Source organism: Spinacia oleracea, chromosome 4 (genome assembly GCF_020520425.1).
Source record: "Spinacia oleracea cultivar Varoflay chromosome 4, BTI_SOV_V1, whole genome shotgun sequence".
Classification (NCBI taxonomy): Eukaryota; Viridiplantae; Streptophyta; class Magnoliopsida; order Caryophyllales; family Amaranthaceae; genus Spinacia; species Spinacia oleracea.
In genome coordinates this window covers 17,092,449-17,110,396 of record NC_079490.1, presented here as the reverse complement: position 1 = coordinate 17,110,396, position 17,948 = coordinate 17,092,449, and the positions used below count along the sequence as shown (strand labels likewise).

At 33.8% G+C, this 17,948-nt stretch overlaps 1 protein-coding gene and 1 long non-coding RNA gene across 2 annotated transcripts; both read right to left on the bottom strand.

Moving 5' to 3' along the window:
* Positions 1-5,909: 5,909 nt before the first annotated feature.
* LOC130459522 (uncharacterized) lies at positions 5,910-10,740 on the bottom strand. Its single transcript, XR_008918942.1, has 4 exons — positions 9,769-10,740; positions 8,810-8,998; positions 8,475-8,541; positions 5,910-7,547 (listed from the first exon to the last, which is right to left on the bottom strand). It is a non-coding gene; the product is annotated as an uncharacterized lncRNA (long non-coding RNA).
* Positions 10,741-14,445: 3,705 nt separating this feature from the next.
* LOC110775119 (uncharacterized) lies at positions 14,446-16,179 on the bottom strand. The gene is made up of 2 exons (XM_021979725.2): positions 16,011-16,179; positions 14,446-15,613 (listed from the first exon to the last, which is right to left on the bottom strand). Exon 2 carries the CDS (start codon positions 15,437-15,439, stop codon positions 14,735-14,737), a length of 705 nt encoding a protein of 234 aa, XP_021835417.1. The 5' UTR covers positions 15,440-15,613; positions 16,011-16,179; the 3' UTR covers positions 14,446-14,734.
* Between the last annotated feature and the right edge of the window lie 1,769 nt (positions 16,180-17,948).

The following is a 17,948-nucleotide window of genomic DNA, read 5'->3' as shown; positions in this document are numbered from 1 at the left end:
CTTTGGCTAATAACGGGCCTAATTTGTGTAGGAACTAGGAGTCGCTATTTGCATGAAAATTATTAGGTACATCCAGAAGTACCGTGTATTAAATGATACTTTTATGTCCATTAGTGAACATCCCTCACATTTAAGGAGAAAATATAAAAAGGTGCAAGATTCACACCGGGGCATCTAATATGCTTTAGGAGTCTCAAGCTACTCGAGCTTAGCTCAAGGTTTTCAAGGGTTGAGACGACAATGAAGTAATCTTTTCCCTGTGATTGAGGATCACTAACACACTAATTTTTAGCATTACTGTGAAGAAGTAATTATCTCTTACCAAAACCCAAAAAGATAAAAAAATAATCATGATTCAATATATCTTGCACGCACCCGATATATAATAAATTTAATATACATTGGGTTCTAATTTTTGGCAATTTTTAATATGTTTTGAATAACTTTTTATATTAAGAAGTAATTAGGGATAGATTAACTTTTAGATGGTTCATGGTTACCTTTATACTTTACTAGATTAGACGCAATTTAGAAGGTGGACCATGGTGCACATAGAACATGGTGCACCTTAAGAACATTAGTATATAATTAGAAGAACATCTGGTTAAGTAAAAAGAACATGGACATATATTTTTTTTATATTTTTAATAAATTGTGATTTTTATAACAAGAAAGTAAAACATTATATTGCATGTTCTTCTGTCGTAGTGTCATGTTCTTTTGTTTATGCACATGTGTTCTTTTGGTGCACATGGTGCACCATGCTTTATGTGCACCATGGTCCATAGTCCACGGATTGGATCGTGCATGTTTTATTTTGTAAAATATTTGAGTAACAAAAGAATAGTTAAAAAATAAAGTAGTATGGATTACAAACAATCTTGTAGATTTTCAAAAGATTAATAAAGTTAGGACATAGTATTTTATAATTTTACAAATATTATTTTTGGAAAATAAATTAATTTAGAGTTATTATATTGGAGATCAAATAAATAGGGAATGGTAAAATATTAGTCAAAATACTAAATTTTTTTCCATAAAAGTTAATTTTAAGGAAAATTTGCTAAATACAACCTAATAAAGTTCTCTATTAGCCAATTACAACCTCAAATTTCTAATTTTGCCAATTACAACCTTAAACTTATATATCAATTTTAAATTACAACCCAAAATTATTTTCCGGTAAAAATCACCGGAAGATGATGTCATAATGTTATTAAAAGTAATAATTACATAATGTCTATGAAAAAATTAAATCAATAAATAAGAATTAAACAAAATAAAATAATCGAATTTTTTTTTTTTTTTTTATAGATATTAAGTACTTCGTAATTTTTTTTAATAACGTTATGACATCGTCTTCTGGTAATTTTTATCGAAAAATGGTTTCGGGTTGTAATTTAAAATAGATGTACAAGTTTAAGGTTATAATTGGCAAAATTAGAAATTTGAGGTTGTAATTGGCAAATAGAGAACTTTATTAGGTTGTACTAGTATTTGACAAATTTGCCTAATTTTAATAAATAAATGAATAAAAAAGAAAAAAAATCTTTTGGCAGGAAAAATTTTCTCCAGGAGGTGACACATGTCACTTTTAATGCCCGTTCTCGTATAATGTAATAAGAGAATTTTTATTAAATAGAAAAAAGTATCATTAAAAAATAAATTATTTTTACATTATATCAGGTAACTTTTAAATATTTTGGGATAACTTTTCTCCGTCTTATAATAATTATTGTACATCGAATATAATTAAGAATTTGCGATCACGATTTCAGGTTTAAGCAATCATGAAGAAATAGACAAATCGCATTCTATTATTACTCACTAAAAATCAAAAGAGTACTATTCTAGGATTTAAAGTTGAATCTATAAACGACAAAAATATTCTAACTTCTCAAAATTTGCAAGTACTAGTATGAACTAGGCAGACAACTAGACGACAGTGAAGTGGTGACAAAGGAAAAGTCTTATAAGCAAGGTGTGCCCTATACCATGGCTTGATTGAAAGGCAAAGGAAATATAGCAAGCATAAAAGCAAGGTGCCATTGTGCTTAATTCCTCATGGTAGTATGCTTGGGGCCTCATGCCCTCATGCCGACAACCATACTTATGCTAGTTAGTCAGATTGGTATAAAACGCAACAGTACACGACACATGAACAATATCTTTTTTAACCTTCATCAGCATTGTTTAATATTTTCATTCTCGAGTAACTACATTAAAGGGGAGTAACATGTGGAGTAGTTAAAAGAACGGAGTGAGTAGCTTTTTATTTGTTTTTGAGGTTGTACATTCCATCTTGATGTCTAATGAGTGATAGTACGAGGACCGTAGATTGACTATTTAATATAAAAAGGGAGTGTATTTTGAAAATTTTGACATATTTAAGCATTTAAGCCAAAAGTCTCAGAAGAAGTTCTAAAAGTTGACGATTAGTAATCATTCGTTCTTTTTTTTTTTTTGGATAAAAATTAGATGTGATGATTAAAGAAATTAGCTATAGAAATGACTAAGCTAGCTATTTATGTAGCTATGAATCTATGACACAATTTTCAATGGGTATATGTAAAAGAACCTTCTAATAAATAGGGAATAGCCTCCTTTGCACAATGCACCTCTCATAACTTCTTTCATCACTATTCCTTATATGTATGTAAGCTTTGCTTTGCTTTGCATTAAAGGTTAAACATGAAACCATGATTAGAGAAATTATGCAACATTATATGTACAATTATACATCATCATTAGGCCTACTTATACACCACTTTGAATTATTAATGAGATTTTAAGTTTTAAGTTATCAAATTACATGGAATGTGACTTTAATTGTTAAGTCGAAACAATCAAATATAGGGATATCAGTGGGGCGGGTTTCGCGGAAGACCCGCCCCAAGTAGGCGGGATGGAGGTAGGTTTGGCGGGTTATGGGGTGGGGATGGGTATAAAAATCGTACCCGCCATGGATGATGGGGCGGGTGTGGATTTTATGATGAACCCGCCCGTCCCGCCCCATCCCCACTTGCCCCACTTCATACCCGCCATGGGTCATGGACTCATGGGGTGAGTTTGGATTTATTTTCATCTTTAGGTGATAATATGAATTAAGTGAGATTTTTAAGTTTTTTGTTTGGATTTTTTTTGTTATGACGAGTATTTTTTTCGATTATTTATGTTACTTTAGTCATAAGGTATTTTTTTTCTAAAGTTAACATGCATTACTCCGTATATATGGCAAATATTTTCTAAATAAGAAAAATTAGGCGAGCATTAGCGCGGTTATGAAGCGGGAATAAGACGGGGATGAATACCCAATTGGGTGGTGGGGCGGAGATGGATTTTAGCTTACAAGCTTTACACCCAGTGGGGCGGGGATGAGGATGAATTTTGTACCCGTCATGGGTGATGGAGCGGGGATAAAGATGAAAATTTCAGGTATCCGCCCCACCCATTGACATCCCTAATCAAATACTCTCCCAACACGCACAAATTAGACTCATTTTATTTTTATGAACGTGAAGAATTTGATTAGTTAGTGTCTTTGACGTTATTATATATAGAACGGTGAATGTCCTACCCAGCCTAGCTACATAGCTAGCTCTTGATACTTGACAAAATGCACGCAGCATTTATTGTAGTAAGATTGTCAGAGTTGTCACACTATAACAATAACAAGTACTCCCTCCATTTCTTTTTGATGTATCCATTTGGAATCTGGTGTAGTTTTTAAGAAAATTGGAATATTGGTTTGTATGGGTATAAGTGTAATGATTGGGTGTAAGAGAAATGATTGGGTGTAAGAGAATATAATAAATAAAGGAGTGAAAAAATAATAAAGAAATAAGGTAAGAGAGAGGAGTGATAATGATGGGTGATAAAGGAGGTGAGAGAGTGGGTATATGGGGAAGGAAAAAGAATTAAATATTATAGATGGGGAAAATTAGGTGGGAATATGGGTAGAATCTTTAGGTATTTTGGTAATTAGATAGAAATGTAAGGGTATTTTAGGATAAAATGTATGTCCAAAAATAAAATAGATTCTAAATGGATACAACAATATGAAACGCTTAAAATGGAAACGGATACAACAAAAAGAAACGGAGGGAGTACTTCGTATTTACTCTATAAACATAGTTGTTCTCGGTTTGAAGTTTTAGACAACAACGAAAGCAATCTATTTGTATTGTAAACTTTCTACCAGATAGTAAAATAGTCAGAAACATCACATAATCTTTAGAAACCATCTGAAAGAATGTTTTAAGAGTCCGCCTATGTTTTCTTTCCTTAAAAAAAGTATGTTTTAGAAGTCCGCCTAGGTTAACGACTAAATATGCATCCATCATCAAGAGAGAAAGTTCACTTAACAATAGCAAAAGAGGTTCCACTTTAAAAGCATATGACAATAAGGGGAGTAGCCTCTTAGCTTTATTAAGTGATTACCCTTCTCATCTTTCATCAACGTGGGACATTCACATGTGTTGTTTGGAAAGACTTGATTCAACCGTTTCTGATACTTGAAACACTTACCTCTTTCACATGTTTCGGATTACGTGAAACACTTTCTCTTTTAACATAAGACTACTAATTATCTTTCCCTCTTACCTCACCTGCATTAATTCTTTATTATTTCTCTCACGCGCAAATAATTAAAATATCACTACTAAGTACTAACTGTATCTACACCATTACTTTATTCATTTTCATATAAACCGCATACATTCCTATAACTACATACAAATACAAGTGTGTGAGTTTGGAGTATTTTGAACTAATCTTTAGAAACAATCAAGGAGAGAGAAAAGGGAAGAGAATAAATTTCCCTCCAACAATGAAGACGTTTAAATGGTTGGTCCGGTTCCAAACCTAGCAGGTTCGGAAAAGTCAATGGCTTTGGGGTTGTTCCCTACAAGCCTACACACTACTTTAGGTGAAAAAGTACAAACATAAACAACAATATGTTTGATGGGACCCACTTTAAACATTAAACAAAGCCGGCATAAGTTAGTTAGTTAACGTGCAAAAAGCATGCCGGCGGGAGCTTAAATTTGCCGGGAAAATGGGACCCACTACTGTCTTTAAACTCACTAATGTACTACTACTACTCCCCAGTCCCCACTTCCCACAATATTTTGATCTAAGCCAATTAGCCATGTACAATACGTCGAATACATATATAGGGAGGACAATGGATCTCCAAACATTTTTCTCACTTTAAATAAGAAAGTCTCTTTTTAATCGGCATCATTTATTTTCTAGTAATTAGGTTGATATATACTTCGTATCTATCTAAATTGATTCGAATCTAGCTGAACTTATTAAAACTTAGTTGTAAAATGAACTTGGATGGTCTATATTTTTTAAACTTCATTGTCCCTTAGTTGAACATAGTAATATTGACATAAGCAAAAATAAGTACAAATGTTTAGAAAAAATGGTCTTATGACTATAAAATCACATTTTTGGTGTTGTCACATGGTTATTGATTTTAGTTTCTTTTTCCCTTTTTCGAACTAGCGAAATTTTTTACACCTAAATTAATTTATATAATATCTTAATTATTCGACTCATAAGTAAATTGATTTTTTCAGCAATCCGTGGACTATGGACCGTGGTGCACATAGAGCATGGTGCACCATGGTGCACCAAAAGAACATATGTGCATAAGCAAAAGAACATGACACTAACGGTAAAAGAACATGCGATATAATATTTCACTTTATTTGTTATAAAAATAATATTTTATTTTACTATTTATTAAAAAAAACACTCATGTTCTTTTCTCGTAACCAGATGTTCTTTCAATTAAATACTAGTGTTCTTAAGGTGCACCATGCTCTATGTGCACCATGGTCCACCTTCTAAATTGCGACTCATAAGTCCAACTATTTGTATCGTACTATAACTATTTTGTTCTTGAATTAGTTATGCTTCTACTATTTTAGTTATGTATTAAAAAAAAAAAATTGGAGTAAGTCTGAAACCGCTCCCATCAGACGGTCTAAGAGGAAATACGCACAAAATAAGATAAAATTTTAACGGCTAAGATGGTAAAAACTAATTATAGTACAAGTGTAAATTGATTAATAATAAAATAAAATACTCCCTCCGTTCTTAAATGTTAGTCCTGTTTTGACTTTTCAACTCAATATTTAAACATAAATATCTCCAAATACGTATGTTAGAAAAATATAAAAATTTGATATTATTAAACTACACATTAAGACGAACAAAATAAAATCTCACATTAATATGTTTTGAAGTATGTATTGGAAAAAATTAGAAGATTCTCTCCAATTATGAATAGTGTCAAGATTTTAAAATAGAATAATATTAAAAAACAGATGGAGTAGATAAGTTTTTTTTTTTTTTTTTTTTTGGGTGTAATGGAGTAGATAAGTTAATACGGAGTAGTGTACAAAGAAAGAGAGCAATAAAATGTTTGAGACCAAAATCCAAAGAAAAAGGAAGATGTTGTCAATCAAGGCTACTTGCCTACTTAGTACTTAACCAATTTGGTACTCACATTTTAATAGTGACATTGGAGTTTTGGAGAAGCATACACGTTGCAAATTGCAATACTAGTCCAAAAACAGAGAAATACATACTGTACATCATTTTTATTTTATTTTTTATTTTTGACATTATCAATTCTTCTCTTACCATTGTCTCAAAACTCAAATGACAACTTGTCTTTCAATGGGTTTTTTTTCATCTTTTGGGTTGACATTGTCAAATTGTCATACTGAAGTTCCTATAACGCTGGAACACATGCATGGAAACTCCAGAGTCCAGAGTAGGAGGTACCCTGAAGAGCGGATGCTTCATTCTTCGTTCTTCATGCTATAGTTTACCTTGTTCTACTCATCTCCAAAAATAAAAAACCATGTTTCATATGGAAAACGGTTTTTCTATCTAAGAAGTACTATATTAGGTCCAAAAATTACATCTTTCGTATATTACTTGTATATTCTTCTTAGGGCTTACACCAAATTTAGCAAAATCAACACTTCAAGGGATACAACAAGATGAAACCTACAAAATGGTGGCACATTTTTTTATTTTAAAGGTAAGACGAACCCCTATCGAGTTAACCCGTCTGGGGTTAATTCGGTAGAAACTTTACGAGGAGTGGAGAAAGTGCAATAGTGAATTGAACCCCCAATCTTAAGGTTGAAAGGTGTAATCATTTTCACTAGGCCAAACTTTGCTTGGTACAAATGGTAGGGCGCATTTATATGATGCAATAATGTACAAAGTATTAATTAAAAAATAATTAAAAAAATACTGGTACTCGTACTTGGTACTGGAGTAAGTGTACTAGTTTGGGTTGAATTGAGAATGTTGGTCTAGTTTGAATACTTGAATAGAATCAAGCAATGAAGCAAATGTCAAGGCATGCAAATGCAATAGTAAAAGATGCATACCTTTCCCAAATAGGCAGGCAGGGAGGCTATCTCTTTTTGTAGTCCGCGTAGTGTCCATAACTTGTAAGACATAATACTTGTCGTTACATTGCAATCACAGTGGAATTCTTCGTTGTTTCAACCCTACCATCCAAACCACAAACCACATCCACAAGTAAATATGATATGGCAGTCCATTTTAAATTATCAAAAATTTGTACACGCGTCATCGATTCCATATCCCAATCTTCTGGCACCGAATGCCCGTAAATTGTTAGGAAAAATATCACTATACTCTTTTATACATCCGAGTGTACTTAAAACGAGAAAGGGTTGCAAATAGCAGAATGGTTGCATGTACCCTCAAGAGTATGAAATAGTTTTATACCCTTGGCTGTGATTGGTCTAAAATTTCAAATTCAAATACCATTTGATATTTTAGATTTAAATTTTCATCCCACGTGGGGTTGCTTATATGACAACAACCAATGGGAGCTCAGGGTATGTTACTATTTGGTACCCTGAGGGTACATGTAGCAGCTTCTTTGCAATAGTATCATCCCTTGTATTGGCCTAGGTTGTCAATCTCATCCCCCAAAAGTCCTCAAAAGCATCCCCTTTACACTTTCCCCACAACCCTATATCAAGTCGGAAGAAAATATAAAAGGTACAACTAAAATGGTCGCTTATAAAGTCGGGAGAAATTATAAAATGTACCACTAAAAATGGTCGCTTTCTATCAATTTCGGTCCTTGATTGAGCTAAAAAATGCAGCATTATTAGCTTTAGATGCTTCTCACCAAAGACCCGGGAAACCAGAGAAGTTCAAAAAGAGTCCTCAATAGCATAAACTTATTGTTTTTGACAATAACCCCAAGTGTAACAATTAAACAAAACAGCTTAATCTGACTAACTAAGCCAATTTCAAGCCTAAGACGGACCTCAGTTTTCTCATAAATCTAGTAAGAAATTGTATAAATGCCAAAATCATGGTTTTTTTGTGTTAGTGAGTGACAATTAGTTAGCACAGCCACCTGATTGAAGGACCAGTTGGAAAAAAAAGATACTTACTCGGTCTAGGTGTTACTGTCACTGACTCACTATTATCTTTGGATGCTGAAAGCAATTGTTTCGTTTCCTGAAACATAAAGAGATTATGATTGGATTTTCATACATATTAACAATATGACAGAGAGATCACAAAAGAGACAAGTATTACAAAGGATAACTATGGTAAGTTTCCGGAGTACAAGGGATTCGGGCAAATGCAAACCGTTTTCTGGAGGGAGTACCACTTTAGGCCACAATTTACCATTATTAATGTCAAAGTAAAGGACGTGGCCGAAATAACAGTATCATTAAAAAGTGAAAGTGGAAAATAAATGATTTGAATTATAGAAGCAAACCCCCAAACTTGGATGCAGGAATGATCACAGCAACAGGAGTCTTCGCTGGCTTTGACAATAAAGTTGACAGGTTCATGCTAAGAGTATAATCAATTGGGTAATTGTCCACCTGACTGCACTTTACAAAACCAAAGACGTGTACTTGGTAGAATTTAATAAATTACTCCGTAATCCAGAACCCTAAAGAACCTACAAGAATTTACCCAGAATCCAGGAGTTAGATTAGATCTAAATGATCTTTCCAATATAAAAATATACAGAAACATAACATATCAGGATCTCATCTTCACTTGACTTATTTTCACTGATCCGAATTCACTAGTTCATTAAGGCTCATCTACTGAGAAAAGTCGAAAAGTTTGTTCATAACATTAGCAGATATAATTAATCAAAAGAAGTGGAAAGCATGACTATATGCATTGTTAAGATTCAAAGAAAACAATCTCGTAATCATTACAGCAGCATCGGTGGTTATAATTTCAAGCAGACTTGTATAATAGCTAAAGAATAGTGACAAAATAAAGAGATATAAAATCCAATTTTCTAGATTAGTAGAACTTTTATTCTAAAAAAAATGGAGTCAATAAAACACAAGTATAATGATTCAAAGATTATTTCATACTGAAATAATGAACTCAACCATGTCAGACTCCTCAGATGATTATGAAATGCGTTCTCGATAAAGTCAGAAAGAAAGAATGCTGCTCCTAAAAGCCCCTTCATGATAAAACTAGATAAGATTATTGAGAGAAATCATTGCTTAAGAGTAGTTTATTCAAGCTTTGCAATATAATCAATCATGAACCTTGGCATAGAAGAATCTGTAAGGAACTTTTCTATACAGCCCATGTGTCTAAGTCATTTCTTGGACTAATGTTCATACCCCCTCTCTCTATTGATATTGGTGAGCCCCTTATAACTTTCAGGTATAATACATAGATCAGGTGTTGATAGGTCACCTTTTAAGGTATTCATTGGAATGTCCCATCCTCCCAGCAACGCCTCAAAGTGCCAAGTGACCTGTTACATTTTATCATCACAATATAAATATAGTCAGCAACCAGAAAAAGTTATATAGATAATTAAAACAAGCATCACGGCCCAACATGCTAACGGTGATACAATCTCTTTCATTCAGCACCTTTTTTTGGGGGTAGCAGATAAATCTTAACACTCTTCAGCAGGGAAAGTAAAGGGAAAATTTATGATCTAAAAACATCTTACCTGTATATGATTGCAAGTGAAAATGGACCCCGAAACAAAGTAATGATATTATGAGGTCCAGATGAGAAGACAGAAACTGTCAAGAACAGTAGATTAGGCTATTCTTTATCCAAATGTCTAAATATTTGGAGGAACGGGGAGCAATAGAGCTCAAGTGTCTAAAAGAGAAAGGGTTTCAGACATTGACATATGAACTACAATAGCAAAGCCGTGTCCGTTGTGATGCAGGGATCTTTTGTGCAATCCCATCCAATCAATCAAAGCAAGGAGTCCACCACAGATTAAGAAATTACTTTCAGAACAGATTTGGCATTTTTCAGATCTCACACAGTAATTCCTTAAAATTACATTGGTATATACTTAGAAATTATACAATCCAATCAAGAATATTGTGTCATGTACTACCAACAGACTGCAGCCTTTGTTACAATTGAATACAACAGACATGTATCCAACACATAGCAAAAATCAAGCTCAAAACATCCAGTTGCCATACCAAAAAGGCAAAAACCACTACAATACATTTTTATGCTCAGCAAAATTCATAGAATCTCCCATGCACACACAGTTCAACACCCATGAAAAACATAAATCCCTTTAGGATTAAACCTGAGAATTTACTCGGTAAAACGCTACTAAAACATACTCCTGTCGCTTTAGATATTCCTGGTTTAGAGATCCACACATATATCCAAATGATCAAGCAAATGCTACTCCATCTCATCGCAAATTGATGTTAACTGAAAAATGGAAAGCTCAAGTTCATGAACTTTGATCAGTATCAATCTAAACAATTCGTTGATTGAAAATGTACTACAAATCTATCACAGTTATTAGATTCGTGTTTACAATTGTTTTTGGAGATTATATTGTAATTTTAGCTATTACATTATTCCTAGCTATGCCTATCAGATATATTTAAGGTACAAAAGGTAAATATTGAACTTAAAGACCCAAAAACTCTATATGAGAAAGTCAATTATGGATGAGAGGAGTACTACAGCTTGGCACCTAAACACAAAATGAAGGGCAGCTACACGACCAGGTTTACTATTATGGGCTTAAGCCTGTGTGCTTTTCTTCTGTGATACCTTAGATGCTTTTTGACGTGTTCTAGAGTGCCTATGACGATTTGATAATAGATGCCTGACCAATTAAAAGTACAGAAGAGAAATGAGAACTGCAAATTTTCTAAACCAAAAAAGATGCAAAAGTTGAAGAAACTTCAAGAAGCTACCGCAAGTCACTTTTTTTAATCTAAATATTTTGTATACCCTAATTCATATTACTTCCATCTCTGGACTCAGCCTTGTCAGGAGTCATATATCAAACCATAATGCTGCTACAGGTATAATACGAAGTATGTTTTTAACACAATTCTTGGGACTATATCCAGATCTAGTGCATAGCAATGATGTGAAGTCTCAATTCACCAAGTAATCATGCCTTAAACAAAACCAAAAAAGGTACATCGACAGCCTTTAAGAATCACAAATCTATTATCCATTTGGCTGTTCATGGTCTTTTTCGAAGTTTTAAAAATGAAATTTAGAAGCAACTGACAAACCAGTTGCCCTCTGTCCTTCAGTATGACCATTTTCTATTGAGGAAAACCAACTATACTTAAAAGTACTTTCATGTACAGAACAAGAAGAGGGTATGTATTCATGTAACCAGTTATAGAAAGGTTACAGATGATTCTATCACACAAATCAAAGCCAAACAGGCACCCCCTGTGGGTCCTACAATCAACAAAAATAAGTCTAGCAAAGATATAACAATGAAGTAGAGTGCATTTTCCTTCCCCTCTTACAAGGCTATGGAGTAATAATAAAAAAAAAACTAGCTATATTAATTTCTTGAGAAATTAAGCCAAGATACTTACAACAGTATCTTATTTCATCAACATCCATTTTACTCATAAAGGACAATAAAAATTAAAAAATTAAAACTACTGCCTTCATCTTGATCGACTGCATGTATTCATGGAGGTCTAATGCTATTAACTACAATAGATTAGTGACACAAACAGAGAGATTATGGGCAGAACGAAGATATGACTGAATTTATGCTAATCAGGTGGCTAATTACCAGTTACAGCCTAGGCAATCTTTCGAGAGGAATGACACTCTCCCAGACTATAATTTCTAATCACTTTCCACAATATTCAACACAACCTCCCTCTCTTTGATTTGCTTTATTTACAAAGATTCTACCCTAAGTAAGTAACTATCTTCTTCTTCAAGCTACTAACAATTTATTATAATGCTACTCCCTAAAGTGATTCTCTTTCTAGTATTGATTCATAGCATCTAACAGTACTATGAAAATCATGGAAGTCCCATGGAAACATTGTTACAAACGAACAATTAATGATCGTCCAATTTTAATTGGTATCCCCATCCCACATAACTTAAAGCATACTCCATACATGTAAGGGAACAAGCACTCTTCACAAGGAAAGGCAGTTTAAGAAGTCAAAACAAGATAATTCAATGCAATTTGATAACCAAATCCTTAACTTACCGTCACTGCTCAAAGCTTCCATTTCTCCCTCTTCATAACCAGATGCTGCTTATGCCTTCCACATCAGAAAAAGTACTCTATATCTCTAACTGGCTCAAATGGATTTATGTCTTACTACGTATATAGTTAATAAACTAATGCACTGTTACAAAACACGTTTTGGCCAGTTGTCCTTTGCATCACTTTTCAAATCGTGTTTGTCAGTCAACAAATGGATGGAATGTATGACAACTTGCAGATTACTACTTGATTGTTTCCAGTTAGGCAGTTACTGGTTTTTGTGTCCAGTTAGGCAGTTACTGGTTCGCAGCACCATTGTCAGAACTCATCAAAAGTTTCCTTGAGTATATACATTCTCCAGGGGAACAGATTTTGGCACATCTCTATGTGAGTAGAGCACAGTTTCCTGTGCTCTCACAGTGGGTGTGTCAAAATCATTTCCATACTCCAGCCTTCGTATGTCTTGACCTGATCCATATATTATGTATCCCCCCTCCCATATTTATAAGGATAAAGAATACATCAACAAAAAAAAAAATGTTTTAAAACTTCTAACGTGATAACGTCAATGCCTGGATCACTCACTTTTGTGTTCCTCTTGATTATCTTCTGATCTGTAACTATTCCCTAGAACACCTAGAACTTGTTTTATCTAAACTGCTCTGAAGTCCATACTCAAACTCTAGACTCCAAGCAGCTAGCTAGAGATTAAGGACAGCTCAAATGAGTTAGATAACCCTGCTATAACGTAGATAGCTAGCTAGAAAACAAGAGATTTTGCATATAAGCATATATTCCTGGGGTTGTTGGTAAGCATCTTAATGTATTAGCCCTGCAGAGTGCAGAATACATGCAAGTATCGTAGGCTACAAGAAAAAAAAATCAGAAACCAAGCCAAAAGTTCAACATTAATAAATTTAAAAGATCATGGAAGATTCTGGCAATCCACAATAACTGAAATGACAAGAAAGAAAAATGGAAAATTGAAGAATTGTCAAAGCCTTCTTAAATCATAAAGGGAACAGGATTTAGTTTCATAGCATATGCTTGATTATACATACTTTTAATTTGTTACATGGACTCTCACTTTACTTCTATGTATCCATGTTTTGTACGCACCCAAGCATGATAAGATTGATATCAACAGTAGGAATTTTCAATGTAGGCCAAAATACAGTAAACCTTCAGATAAGAGTGTTTCAGACTTGGACACATACCTGTACCCGGTATTTGTGTAGCCATGTGGTACAAGTACATGTAAGACAGCCTTGAAACCACAGAATTCTCTATATCATGTCATGGCATGGCAATGAAATATTTTCTTTTGCCACCAGCATCCAACTGACACTTGGGGTCGAAAGCTTGCGTCGAAACATATCACATGCTCTACTCTTACGCACTTTTTTACAGTTAAGGGGAAAGGAGGTAAGCCGACTAACTGAGTCAGGGATAAACTGTACATATATTAACAGCTAGCTGCATAAAATGTTCATCAGCTACATTAAGAACTATCTAAAAAAGCTCTATCCTTCTTAAGCAGAAAGCAGTCAAAGACATCATACGTTCATATCATTATATGATTGTATAAAATGTTCAATACTTCAATTGACACAAAAAAGATAGCTGATGGATATACCTGCTGCAATCAGGAATTTCAGTCTAGGATTCACATCTAGGTTCAACAAAAGCTTCTCGAGTATCAACGGTATCCGAGTTCTTAAGAATGCACTGAAGCTGCATAAAACAACGAGCTCAAAGAAACAGGGCTACACTGACAACAAAAGTGTGCACTAGCCATGTACTCATGTAAGCCATTCTCCTTGAAGGTTATGATTCATAACATGCAGGGTCATAAATGCAGGAAATACATAGCAAACAAGTCTTACTTGCAGAGGAAAAACTTTGATTCACTAACTTGAATAGGATATCCATACACTATTACAACACTTAAGGTGGGTTACAGAGATAGACCCATTTATTTAGGATATATTTTCATACAACTAAGCGTCAGATGGATCATGTCATCGACATACAGTAACTGAACTGAACTCCTCACTGCAGAGCCATAGTTAGCAAAATAGTGTTGTTTTATGTCAATGCTGCAAAGCACAACTTCTAGTAAGTAACAGAAAGCGTTTTGAATCTTCTGGATGAAGAACAAAGAACATATATAAGTCAGTCTTCTTCTGCCTCGCATATTGCTTCCATGTTATCTTCTTTGTAGACACCAAGAGGGGAACCATGTACAGACAGAAGCATTTCCCCATGTTTAGGCAATCTGCGGGTTTTGGGTGTCATCCCCACGGACAATCTCTGGCTTTGAGCCCCAGGAGTTTGAAAACCTTCCGGCATCCCAAGCATCATAGTATTAAGTGACTCCTGAGACAAGTAGGTCCCCGTCTGCATATCATCAACACCCACAATGTTTTTCATATCCGTGGCCGGAAACTGGAATCCACTAAAGGGTTGCCTCACATCAGAACAGCCAGGATAAGCCATACACATTTGCTGGAGAAGGGGGTCATGAATATCTCTACTAACAGTGTTATATGTGGCCAGATTTCCATCATCATCTTTCCATCTTAGATCAAAATGCCCATCTTCTGTAACTACTGAAACATTGGGAAGACTCTCCTTCAAAAATTGCAAGATAGGTGTTTGTAATTGTTCCTCATTCAAGTATGACTTAAGCAAGAGCACCTCGGTAATGAGGTGTTCAACTTCCATTTCAGAAACAGCCTTCATTGCAGCAATCTGGCGCTCGAATTCTTGGTTTGTGGAAGAACCTCCATTTCTCTCCTGTCTGGGTTGTTTTTTATCAACCGCGGTTGCATTATCATTGGATGGTAACTTCTGCTTAGTTGTCCTTTTTCTTCCCATTTACAAATTGATGTCACTTCCAAAACACAATAGCTCAATAGTTTCCAACAAAATGGAACTCTACCATAAGCAAAACTCAACGATATCCCCTTCTAAAATAACAATAGTATTAGGGTGAAGTTGACAGCAGGGAGTAGCTCATTAACAATTAAAATTTGCTGCTTCTGAACAATCCTATCAGGAGAAAAAATAAATCGTTAACCTAATTTCTGAAATTCACAATTAATAATGTAATTAACGCAATCTTGACAAATACTCAAACATACATACACAAACACCAATTTTGACCCAGATTGGTTAAAATTGCACATAAACCACTAATCACAAAACCCTAATTCGACAAATTCAACCGAATGGCCAAAATTATGCCAAATTTTCTACTCAAATAACCTAACATTCTTCAATATCAACACATCGACCCCCTAATCGAACGAACTGTCAAATCAAATATTAAACTACGTAGGCGAATGGAAAAAAATAAAAAAATAAATAAAAATAAAACAGGAAATTGTAACAAACATTTCAGAAATCAGAGAATTTAGAACTTCTGAAAAGGAAAAAAAAAACCAACCTTTTGAGAAGAGAGGAGAGAGAAGGAGGTGGCAGTGGGTATGCCAGAAGCCGGAAAAAACGAGAGTGTGTTTTTGTAATTTACACTTTTACAGTAGTGTTTGTGAAAAATGAAAATGGTTGGTTTTGTTGGCTTGATTTAAATTCAAATTTCATAAACGCGCCTGCAAGGCTGCAACTCTGCAACTGCAAGTGTTGCAAATTTTCCTATTGTGACCAGAGTTGGGCATGGGCCGGACAGCACAGAACGGGCCCGTTGTAAACTCGGCATGATGATGGGTCATTGACTCATTGGTCCTGTATGAACATCATTTTAGAAACTACTCCCTCCGTATTTATTTAAGAGATACACTTGGCCGGGTACGGGTATTAAGAACGAGAATTGAATGAAATAAAATAATAAATCAATTGGGGTTGGTTAGATATTTTAATAAGTAAACAAGTGGGGCCCATGTCATTATGGTGGGGTGGGAGGTGTGGTGGGTTTATGAAATTATTTGTTTAATAAGATGGTGGGTTATAGGGTAAACTAGTATAGCACCCGTGCGATGCACGGTTTACTAATTATAATAATAGTTTTACATAGATTTAAACCACATATGGAGTATAATTTAATGAGTAGGAGAGGACATCTTTACATTAACATATTAATCATTATTTTTGTAATATTATTTACCAATTAAATACGGACTCTCAAAATATTGCATTTTGTTACGTATGTAGGTTTAGTGGTGTATACATGAATTTAGTTAGATATGTGGTTCGAATAAGCTAGGTTTTTCTTCTCCATGTTTCTCTTATTTTATCCCATCTCCTCATATGGCTTATGTCATGAAGAGAAGTCGAATCTTCTACCCATACACATACTCCCTCCGATTCTAATTGCTTGTACTACCTGTTTGGAATCTTCAATGTTTCCAACCCAAATGAAATATACTAAAATACTGATAATATATACGGAGTACAGAGTACTACTTAATGTATTCATGTAGGGTCTTTTTTATTCTTCTTCTTCAATTAAACTTTTTTTCAAAATAGGGGTTTTAAAAAACAATTATATGGATAATAGGTCATATCAAGAACTGTTATGTTTTTTTTAGCATTTTATGTTTTCACCAAAAAGAAATTTGAAAAGGAATGCACTATATGATATTTCCTCTATTTCTTTTTCAATATCTTTTAAGGTACTTCTTTTTTATTTGCAACATTATTTTGTGAAACACAACTTAAGGAGTGATATAAAGAAGGTTAAAGGACAATTTAATTAAATTAAACCTAAATCACACAACTACTTCTTATTCGTGTTTAACTTTTAAATGATTAATTTATCCTTTTTTAACCTCTTTCAATTGTGTCTCATGTATCTATTTTACAATTTAAAAAATAAAAAAAGAAAGTACAAGATAAATAGTTATTCACATTCTCAATTTTCTCCTGTTGTCTTTATTAGGTATAAAATTCAATTATCACATCATTCCATCATCATATATACCACTACAATCATAACCCGTTTTGTTATCTGCTCCAACATACCAATTTATATAAGTGTATAAACCAACTTTTGAGCATATTGACATAAAATTAGTATTGAAACAACAATATCTTTGTACTCGAAATTTTATGCACGGTGTATAATATAAATATAAATTTATATGAATTTGAACTACAATGGTAAAAAATTATCATCAAAATATAGTTTATAGATACTCTAGTTCGTAATTAAAATCAATTATGGACATGTTATAACTCCATTCGATTTCTTATTTATTAAAACAAATAAGGGTACATATACAAAATTACTTGCATCCCTGAAAAGCACTTGTATCATGCATAAAATTATTCATCCACCCTTCACTTAGTCATACTCACTCAATACTCGTCTCATTTACCTCATTACCTGATCACTTAACACCTAAATTATCACTTAACACTTAAAGGA